General features: G+C 35.2%; 1 protein-coding gene across 1 annotated transcript in view; it reads left to right on the forward strand.

The window, feature by feature from the left end:
• The window catches only part of LOC103915497 (ERC protein 2-like), a gene marked incomplete at its 3' end in the record, with an annotated part of 82016 nt that overhangs the window by 19383 nt on the left and 50990 nt on the right, over nt 1-11643 (forward strand). The window contains exon 2 of the mRNA XM_009322332.1: nt 969-1771. Coding sequence (XP_009320607.1) covers nt 1115-1771 — 657 coding nt within the window. The remainder of the gene's footprint in view (nt 1-968; nt 1772-11643) is intronic.

Below are 11643 nucleotides of genomic sequence, written 5' to 3' on the forward strand. Positions count from 1 at the left end.
AAAAAAAAAAAAAAAATTCAGTGGGCCTACCTAATCCTAGAATCCTATTGTATGTTTATGCTATGTAAAGCTAATAAACTTACTCTAAGCTTGGTAAATGTATAATGATGGTATTGAAGAACTCAAAAACAGAGCATTGGTCCACATCTGTCTGTTGTTTGGTTAAATAAATTGCAAGGATAGATCTATCAAAGTAATAATATGATATCCATAGGAATGTCATGCAACCTTTTCCTGAGAAGCTTATTAACAGCAAATATTAGCAAGCTAGTACTTCATTGAACAAATAATACTGTGTTGTAGTACAGTATAATTGTTTAGAAGGGAATATTCACTCAAATTAGTGTTATTAACTTTTCTTAGTAAAATATGTTTGTACTTGTTACAGCTGAATTATTAGAAACAGTTTCCTTCATCCTTTTTCTTATCCAAAAACCTCTTTGTTAGTTCCAACAGAAATTAAACCCCTTGCCTATTTCCTTGTTCTGTCTTAATTAATCTAATGTTACTGGACAATATACAGAACTGCTGAATAGCTACTTTTATACTGTCTTTTGAAAAAGTAATATCTTAGTTTGCGTAGTTCTTAATGGTCAACAACAGCTGGCTGTTTTTTTTTTTTCCTTTATATAATTCCACATGGTCAGTCATTTTAAATCCATTAACGTACCAGCTAAGACATGTTTTTGGGCCCATGGTGTTTATTGCAACATAAAGCTTGTTAAACCAAGTCAAAGTATCAAGATATTTTCTGGCAAGAAATAAATGAGCAGTTTTTTCTTCTGAATGAAATTAGTTTGAAAACGCATTTTTAACTAGTCATCCTAAATACAAAATGTATAGTAAAATTTATTTTAAAAGTAATTACTCCAGGAAGTGGGTTACTTTATTTTCTGATATGTGCTGATTATTTGTAAACTTGTTTTCCAAGATGAAAGTGTACTTAATTTTATAATCTCTTTTTTCAGATCTCTGACTTTGGAGGAACAACAGATTTTTGCCTACTGGAAGAATGCAGTGAAACTGCCAATATTTCTAGCTGGAATTATAAATTTAATATTCAACTTTAGTGTTACTAATTTCTTACTAAATAGTACCTCAAAGTAGAAGAAAAATGTATGGAAGTGCAAGAACAATCAGCAACTTAGAAGGAAGTCCCTCCAGGTCTCCTCGTTTGCCAAGATCTCCTCGCCTGGGCCACAGGCGAACAAATAGTGGAGGAGGAGGAGGAACAGGTAAGACATTATCGATGGAGAACATCCAGTCCCTTAATGCAGCCTATGCAACATCTGGACCAATGTATCTGAGTGACCATGAGGGTGTAGCTTCTACTACTTTCCCAAAGGGCACAATGACTCTTGGAAGGGCTACAAATCGAGCTGTGTATGGTGGTCGAGTCACAGCTATGGGGAGCAGTCCTAACATTGCTTCAGCTGGACTTTCGCACACAGATGTTCTTTCTTACACTGATCAGCATGGAGGTCTGACCACATCTTCACACCATCACCACCATCAGGTTCCTTCTATGCTGAGACAGGTTAGAGATAGTACCATGTTAGACCTGCAGGCTCAGCTTAAGGAACTACAGAGGGAGAATGATCTTCTCAGAAAAGAACTAGACATTAAGGACAGCAAGCTGGGATCCTCCATGAATAGCATAAAAACTTTCTGGAGTCCTGAGCTAAAGAAAGAAAGAGTATTGAGGAAAGAAGAAGCAGCCAGAATGTCAGTTCTTAAAGAACAGATGAGAGTTTCACATGAAGAAAATCAGGTAAGTAATTCTGAAAGTTTACTTCTGTTAATTTACAGCTAAGTACTTGATGTTTTGCTTATGGTACTGTATCCTATGCTGGAACAAGTTTGACATTTACAGCAAGAATTGTATATCTTGATCTATCTGCCTCTGGCTGCTAAGCTGTAGGAAAGCACATTAATAAGAATCTGAATGCAGGTTATAATTTCCTTCATGCAGTATTCTTTCACATTATAGCTGAAGAGAATGATTGTTTGTCACTACCCGTTTTCTTATTTTTGAGACTTTCTCTATTGCTTTTTTGCAGCAACAACCTAAATATACTCAGCAACCTCTTCTGAAGAGGTAAATGAGCCACTTCTGCAAAAGTATAAACAAACATACAGACGCATATTTTTTTTGAGCTGTATAGGGATTTAGCTGCCCAGTTTTTTAAAGTTAAAAGAAGATATGATATTAAATACCTGTATGCAACCTTCTGTAATTTTATGTTACAGAATGAAGTTGAACTTGTGTTTTCAGCAATGTTTCAGAGACCTGTGTCTTAGAAAAAGAGCAACTTGTAAATATGTCTTTCAAATACTTCTATTCACAACATAACATTCTTTTTCCAAAGTTATAAGAAGATTGAAGGATTTTAATCTGGATGAATAAAGCTATAAGGTCAAGCTTTGAGACTCTCTCTGCTATTTCACAAAGCTATACAAAACAGTGGAACAGAAAGATAAAAAATTTCTTGTATTGCTGTCTCCACATACTTTTTGGCTGGTGGTCTTATTTTAAAGCTGCTCCTTTTTAGACCATCTGTTAACTTTCCACAGACAAAAACACAATCCTGTGTTTCTCTCACTTCCAGATTCCAAATCTAAACTTCTTCGCTGGCAGGCAGCAACAACTGAAATTTTTAATTTATTTCCCAGTTTGTGATCATCAGTGCTTCTCACCAAACTTTCAACCTCTTAGTCATGCCATGAACCTAAATATCTGTGGAACTAACAAGTCCGATACCAGTTGCTTCAGGGTCTTGATCAGGAATTCAGTACAGTGAATTAGTTTATTATTTTCTTGTACAATTTGTGTGTCCAGACTGACAGTAATAGTTGCTGAATATTTATTTATAGTAGGTGCACTAGGATGCTGCTAGAACCAATATTATCAAAAACATGTTTGGTAGAGATTCTGCTATTCAAAAGCCTTATTGGTTAGACATTCTAATCTTGATAGTTGGTGTCATCTTAGCAGTAGGGGGAATACTCTAATACACTCTGTTTTGGTAGCCTTTCTTATGGAAATGTCACATTAATATCTTGTATTGGCATTTGGAATCTGAATCTGGTATTTAGAGACTTTGTCACCTGCCAAAGTGGTTATGCGTTTGTTTTTTTCTAAAAGCTATTTCCTCATCTTGAGGGGAAAGTAAATTAGTAACTGTTATGAGTCCTTCTATTCATTCATTTCATAGAAGGTTATATCTTATTTTTTAACAAGTGCTTTTATTTTCTTGTAAGGGTGAAACCTAACAAAAGACAAAAAGAATGTATTTTACCCTATCTATATATGTAACATGAATCCTTACTCTATAATAACATAAAGACTGGGTAGCCCAATGTTCCATTGCTAACAATGTCCAAAAGTTCATAGAATAGACCTAGTATACAGTGATATCTCTACCAAGTACTTTTTATGATCCAGCTACAGTTTCTGTAGGCTTAGCTCTCAGTGGACTGTTCTTTGAATTAAGCCAGTTGCTTTTGGACCTATGTAAAATTCTAGTGTCTACAACCTCTTACGACAGTGAATCCCACAGCTTAATATGTCATGTGAAGAACCACTGCTTTTCACTTGTTTTTGCACTAGACTTTGGCTGCTTTTGCTAGGATTTCCTGTTCCTTGTACTGGAAGAAACATTAAATAGTTGATGTCTGGTGCCGGTCTCAGTGCCCCTTATGATTTTATAGGATACTGTCACCACATCTTCCCCCAACTCTTTTCCAGACAAGAGAATCTTAGCATGTGTGATAGTTCCCTTCGTGAAACTGACACTTCTTTGATTCTTCTCTGAATCTTGTTCAGACCTATTACTTCTTCCTTTTGAGGCGAGGAGACCAAAACGGATCATGTCTTTCATAATACAGGTGAAAAATGGGTTATGCATTGATGTTATAGTGTTTGCTCTTTTATTCTGTACGTCTCTCCCAATAATTCCCAACACTCAATTTGTTTTTTCTTTCTAGCTTTGGATGACTTTTTACTGCTACTGAGAACTGAGCTAGTATTTTAACGGAAATATTTATCATTGCTGAAGAATCTTTTAGATCCCAGTTTGTTATGTATGAAGGTGGGATTATTTTCACTTGTGTATAACTTCACATTTATCTCCCTGAATTTTATCTGCCAGCCCTTTCCTAGTTGCTTAGTCTTATAAAATCCTTCTTTGCATTTGGCTTTTGCCTTTACTGCCCTGAATAACCTAATATCATGAGGAAAATTAGTCATCTTACTGTTCACCCTGTTCTCTGGGTTGCTTAGGATATGTCAGACAGCACAAAGCCCAGCCACAGGTTCCAGCAAAACTCCACGGGGGCCTTCTGTTGGTTTTATGACTTGACCATGTGTTTCTGCTATTTCCTCTCTTATAATCAAATATTTATGTATGAAAGGCCCATCCTTCTTATCTAATTGCCTCTTAGCTTTCTTGTAAGCATTTGGAGAGGAGCCTTTCTGAAGGAATGGCTTTGGAAGTGCAACCTGGCTGTGTCAGCTAGTTTGTCAGTCTTACTTGTCCATGTGGTTATTGATTCTTTCGAACAACTGATTTCAATTAAAATTATCAAAAAGCTGTAATTTTAAAGACAAAAAAGTGATGCTATCTATCACATCTGTATTAAAAAGTGATAGATCTGTCCTTGTGTGTCTGAGGGTTACTGTCGTATGAAACTTGCTTTCTTAAACTGAGATGTTTCTTACTGAAACACTAAAAACCATTTTCAGATTGTCTGTGCATGATGAAATTGACCCTGAATGGGGCCCTTAGTCTCGTAGCCAACTTTGGGAACTCCCAGGAGACTGGAGAAGGGCAAATCTAGTAGCAAAAAAAAACAAAGAGAAATGAGTGAATTGAAAGTTTGATATTATTATTGCAATTTCTGGAAAAATATTGTAAGAACAATAAAAGAAAAAATATTTGTAAACTGTATTAGCTAATATTTAAAAAAAAACCCAAAAAATATTTCTAAAATATAAGGAATTTAGGGGAAAACCAGAAAAAAGTAACAATGATTTATCAAGAAAAACGTCAAACAAGTCTGTTTTTCTTGGATTACAGGAAAACAGGCTTTATGCATAAGGGAAAAACAGTCGTAACTTTGACATTAGAAAAACTTTTTATGTTTTCTCAGATTTTCACTAGCAAGCTGGTGGGAAGCATATGAGGTCAAATTGCTATTATATGGATGCCCATCTGATTAGAAGACTGTCAAAGTGTAATTATCAATGATTCATGGTGAAATTGGAAAGATGGCTATAGGATCTGGTAGGGATCTGTCATGTGTTTGAGACTTTCATCAATGTTCTGAATGATGGATATGTATCGCACACCCAGATGACATCAAGCTGGGAAGGGTTAAAAACATGCTGGGAAATAGGATTATAAATGAAAACAAACTTGGCAATTGAAGAAATAGTCTGAAAAAGTAGGATGTGTTTCAACAGAAAATTGATAAAAATTAAACCTTTTGGAAGCAAAAGAGACCCATGAAGAAATTAATGGACAGTAACTTGGACATTCCTGACTTTCTTTTGAAGATTATTTTACTTTTGAAAACGTATGCTTTGAGCACCTGTTCTTTGATATTACAACCCAAAGTTAGTTGTCTTGTCTTTTTCTATTCTTTCTTATTCTTTGTGACATATCTTGTCACAGCACCATTAGTATTATTCTATATATGGATTGATTATATATGTAGGGGCAGGAAGTACTGTAAATGTTTTTAACTATTTAAAGCGGTCCTTCATCTTGGAACCATCCATTTGCAATTTCTCAGAGATTTTGCTTTTTTTTTTCCTCCAGGTAGTTATTCTCTCTAATCTTGCTTGAATGTGTTATATAGAAGAGTTAATGTAGAAGGTTTCAACAGAGAGCAGAAGGCTATGAGGTGGAAAGAACTGGAAGGACACAAGAAATATTCAGCAGTATTCATTCTCAGGATTGTTGCCTGTCTGTCAAAAAAAAAGAGGGAGAACTAGCTTATCCATTTGGATTAGCTGGTTCTAAGACAACATACTAATGTTTATCAGTTGACATGCTGCTTTTATGACGATTGCAATAACTGAATTAGATTTACTGTGATATTTTAAAAATAAGCTGTAAACTCCATTGCACAAAATAATGCCCCTTTTCCCTACTTATAAATGTCATTATTTAATACTACATAATTAATACAAAATGAACTACTGCGTGCAGTGAACGGTAGCTCTCTTTCATTCATGATATGGTTATGTAGTTGTTGGAAATAAATGGTGAGCTTGATCCTTTTTTTTTCTTACAGAAAACCAGGTAATTTTAATTTGCTTAATGTGTTCTTTGAAAACATATTAAAAATTTTTGATCTTCTTTTGAAGTTTAGTTCCTGTCCTGATACTGCAAGAGTTTTGCTTCTGATTAATGAGATTAAGAGAGAGGATGAAAAGGATAGTGAACAGTTGCTCTGAGAGGCTCATAGTTTTGAATACAAAATTGCTCCTTGAAATAATTTTTATATCTCTGTAGCAATATGAATAACTCATAGATGCTGCAAATAACAGAATAGAGTTGATAAAATAATCAGTAGATAAGGGTATGCATAGTCATGAAGTCAGGACTTTGAGTAGTTAATGTTATTTCACATGCTCTTCATTGTTTTTCTTTGATTCATGACAAGTATCTAAGTAGAACAGTAAAAGAAAATACACTAAGAAATACTCTGAAATGATGTTTCCCTTCTTGGTATTAATTAAACTGTATTCCTAGTAAAACCTTGATCAGGCTAATGTATACATTCTTAAAAAAACAAAACCAAAAAACAAAACCCAACCAAAAAAAACCCAAACCAAACATACCATACACTTATTTTGCTTTCTAGTGCATTGCACATCATACAAAGTACACTCTTTTAGTAATCTTTCTGCCTTCTAAAAGAAAAGTCAGGAAGCAAGGGCTATAATTTAATTTGCTGTAACTTTGCTAGCTTATCTGGGAACTAGTCAGTGGAGTTAAAAAAAAAATTATATGTATTACTTATATATACTTGTAAAACTATAATAAGGGGAAAAATATTATGTATTAACATAGTCATATCATTGTTATTAATGTTTAAAGAAGCTCATCACTTCTTAACTTTACCCAGCGGTTTCCATAGCTGGGATCATAGCTGTCTGCTTCCAAACTGGACAGTCCATTGCTTAGACCCTGCTGGCATCCTCTAAATGCAAGTCAAAGGAAGTTGAAGATCTGTTATCGCCTCACTCTGTCCACTTCTGAGACTGTTCTTCATCTTTTTTGAGATATTTTGTTTATGCCCATTGATATTCTGGAGCTTTGATCCCTGTGGAATATGCAGGGAGGTGCCAGCAATTGGGTCCTCAGTTTGAGTTCCCAGATAGATATTTTCTTCCTTAATATGCATCAAAGTATACACTTGATTACTGGTTGGAAAGGTGCCCCCCCCATTGTTCCTAAATACTAGAGGTGGTCAGAGGAGTTTTTTGGGATATAAATACCTTTCAGCCTGTCTCATTGTCTCTGGGTAAATGTGTGCAACATCACAGATTTTGAAGTTTATTGTGAATATTTATGAAACAAAAGGCTACATACAAAAGGTAAAGCTAGTAACCTGAGAAATGGAAATGTTCTGTTCATGTTTTACTATGCTTCCTGAGGTATGTTATCACATTAATAAACTAATTTAATAAGAATAACAACAAAAATTACCTGATTTATTTTTTACTAAATATGTCTCCTTTCAAGATAAAAGTAATAGATTTAAATATTTTCAACTCAAATTTGTAATAGATTATTTACGACCAGTGAAAGTATCTTTTAAGGTATTTTAAAGCCAGTAGGTTCAGCACATTCATTCACCTTACTTTCTGTTTTACGCTGTACTGTCTTTCGTGCTTTCTTCAGCTTTTTTTTTAATACTTCTGTTTTAAGAGCTGCATGCACACTAGTCGGTTTTTAACTTTATTTTGGATGTTTTGACTGTTCATTTAAATTCATGTACATTGATGGCAATTTAGGTAAGTGCAAAATATATATATATTTTTTTGAATGAGAGTGCTTAAGCATTTAAATGTGTGGAATAGTTTAAACATTCATTATAGAGCAAAACTTCATTATCTGGAGATCAAAGTATAATTAAACAAAAGTACATCTAACTTTTCTAATTTGAAAATAAAAATATTTCTGTCAAATGGGAGGAGGCTAAAATAGTGGGACTCCTCTGGTGAGGAATTGACGGTATATGAATGGTGTGAAACAGAGTAAGCCATGCCAGAAGGGTGTGTGTTGGCTTTTGTGCTGCTCTTACTGATGATGAGGAAAGGCTACTAACTCTGCGGTGGGGAGTGGAAAGAGATAAGGAGATGGTCATAATACTGTAGATGTCCAAGGAAATTCTGAGGAAGCAATAACCCAAAAGTGCTTAAGGGTGAATGGGGAATGTAATTACTTTTTAACCATTCTTTTTTTTACCATGGGATTTTTAAATCTGAAAAAGCTTGGTAAGTACTGAGCTAGGAAAAAAAATAAGGGGAATTTGTCCCTGTAAGTGTGCAAGTACTTGTTTAGTCTTGACTGAAGCTTTTTGGTGGTATTCTGGTTTAGTTAATACACATACATACATTATACAGTAGAAACTAATACTTTAAGCTGTATGAAAATTACAGCAAATGGTGATGGCCATTTGCATTTGTTGATGGTCACTCTTTGCAAAAAGATAAGGAGCATGAATTGTAGTCTCTAGGATGCACGGTGTATAACTGTCAGCTGAAGAAATTTAGAAATTAAAAGTTGTTGAAAAAGTGATTTAAACTTAAAAGAATATGAGCAAAATACCTACTTTAGTCAGCTGGGTCACTTTTTTTAATTAAATGCAGGATATAGGTCATTCTCAATTATGCCAGTGCCAAAGTGCTAGCATTTAAAAAAAAAAGTTACTTCAATTGCGTCTTAAAGTCTAGAATGAGTGTCAAATAATGAGTATCAGTGGGTGTTCTTTATAAAGAAGCATAAACAAGACCAGTCATGTTTTAAGGAAAAATGGATTGACTCTATAGCAGAAACAGCGTTCCAATAAAAGATGTTTGGAACCGTGTAATGCTATATGACTCAAAATTGCAGTCTCATCAGCTTTGAACATATTCATATCCTTAGCTAACATTTGATGGTACATCCCTGAGATGCTACAAAAAGTGCTGCTGCTTCTGTTGTGGGTTTTTGTCTGGTAATGGTCGTGATCATCTGCTGCATAAAACTGAAGTATTGCATGAGTTTTCTGAAAGGCTATAGGTTTATTAGTTGATACTTTAACTGAATTTAGTAATTTCATCCTGTTTATTAAATTTAATTTGCAGCTCCAGATGGATACTGCATTCTGTATTTCCTGTTCTGATGTGCTTTGAAGCACAGTTCTGCTGTTCAACAGTGATTGTGTTGCTGTGTGGGTAAAACCCTTTATACAGAAGCCAGGATTCTGACAGTGTCTCAGATGACCACTTCAAAAAAAAAAGTATATCTAGGAGGAAATAGGTTGGGATAAAACTACCTTTAAGTTATCCTTGCTTTAGGCTTGTAGCGCTACTTGAAGGTATTCCTTCAGTACATACTGGTAAGCCACACCTCAAGCATGGCAGCTGCTGCTTTTTGCTGCCTCCTGCCTTAAATTAGGGATTAGTCCAGAGTAGGCATTCTAGTAGGGTACTTCATGCTGTCAGAATGACATAAAGGAGATGGGGAGAGAGGTAATTGTATTGTATATAAACCATTTTAAGATTGGTTAGAACTGGGAGGTATCAGATACATCACATAATAGCAAACTACTTGATAACACAGGAACTTTATTTTGAAAGCAAGACTTACAAAGCATAAATAAAGTCTCGAAGTTAACTAAACACTTAATTTCATGAATAATGCAGTTTCTCACAGATATCATAGATAATACGTCAAACACTATCCTTGATGAATTTCTTTTCCACTGATTGTGATGGAGCCTGCAGTTTATGGGGTGACTTTTTTAAAAAAAAATTTTATTTTTTAAATCTATCTCTTAAATATTTTTATTTCTCTGTTAGCATCTGCAGACTGGTTTCCTTCCTGCCTTTAAACCTTGAGGCCTTACAGTTGTGGTTTAATTCCAGTTGGCAACCAAGCATCACACAGCTGCTTGCTCCCCCCCACCCCCCTCAGTGGGATGGGGGAGAGAATTGGAAGAGCAAAAGTAAGGAAACTCATGGATTGAGATAAAGACAGTTTAATAATTGAAATAAAACAATAATAAATTGTAATGAAAAGGAAAATAACAAAAGAGAGAGGGAGGAACAAAACCGGGAAAAACAAGTGATGCAATCACTCACCACCTGCTGACTGATGCCTGAGCAGTGATTGCTGTCCCCCGGCTAACTCCCCCCAGTTTATGTACTGAGCATGATGTTATATGGTATGGAATATCCCTTTGGCCAGTTTGGGCCAGCTGTCCTGGCTATGTCCCTCCCAGCTTCTTGTGCATCTCTTTGCTGGCAGAGTATGGGAAGCTGAAAAGTCCTTGACTTAGTTGTTGCCAAGCAGTGTTTATAGTAAAACATCAGTGTGTTATCTATGTTATTCTCATGCTAAATCCAAAACACAGCACAGTACCAGCTACTAGGAAGAAAATTAACTTTATCCCAGCTGAAACCAGGACAACAGTTAATCTGAAAAAAATGCTGGAAATGACTCTTCGGAATTTTCCATCATCTGAAGTGGGGGAGAGAAAGGGGAGGAAGTACTGAAAAAAGAGTAATTCCTTTCTAATTATACATTTTTAGTCTTTACTATTTCAGACATTTTTCTTCATTTTGGTCCTTTCATCTTGACTTTTCTGAGTTGTCCCCAGTTTATCTACCAGGCAGTTGATAATGCCATATTCTATTAGCTTGCAATAGGGAACTCAGTCCTCTTAGGCTCTTTCTGAAAAACACAACCCCTCTGGCTGTGCTGCAAAGCATTATTTTTATTTATTTTGTATATGTATATAATTTAAAGATAAACTTGCATGACACATCCTAACCTTTCTCTTTTATGTTTCCGAGTTCATAAGATGCATTTCAGATTGTTGTGTCGGGGGTTGGGGGAATGTTATGATGGTGACTTAACTTGTTGGTCATTGATCCAATTTTCTTCAGAATTTTTACATGTCTGGGAGTTACAGTTTGTTAATGTCATGCAGGGTCAGATTCTGACTTTAACTGTTGTTTGCTTTGTTCAAGGTGTCCAGCATTCCTGACTGTAGAACTGTGTATTTCCCTGGTGCCAGAGAGTCAGTTGTAAAAGCTGTCACTTGCAAGATATGATTTGCTTCTTGAATTTATTGCTAGAATATCTGTCAGTTGAGTTAGCAAAGAAACTAGCATTCAGGAGCCCTTCGTATATTTTATAGAGGATAACTTTGCTTCAAATTGGATTGCCTATAGCAGGAGCAAATAACTCTTTTGAATTTAGTAATTTTAGAATATTTGGCCTGTGGGATAGGGAAACTGTATTTACTGTTTGAATTTCCTTAAGCATCTGCCACAATATAATTATTGCTCTTACTCTTGGTGTTTGAAGATGATACACAAAGCTAACAAAACACGTGAAAAGAAGGCAGTAGACTTCA

This window comes from Pygoscelis adeliae, unplaced genomic scaffold (genome assembly GCF_000699105.1).
Source record: "Pygoscelis adeliae isolate BGI_AS28 unplaced genomic scaffold, ASM69910v1 Scaffold404, whole genome shotgun sequence".
NCBI classification, from domain to species: Eukaryota; Metazoa; Chordata; class Aves; order Sphenisciformes; family Spheniscidae; genus Pygoscelis; species Pygoscelis adeliae.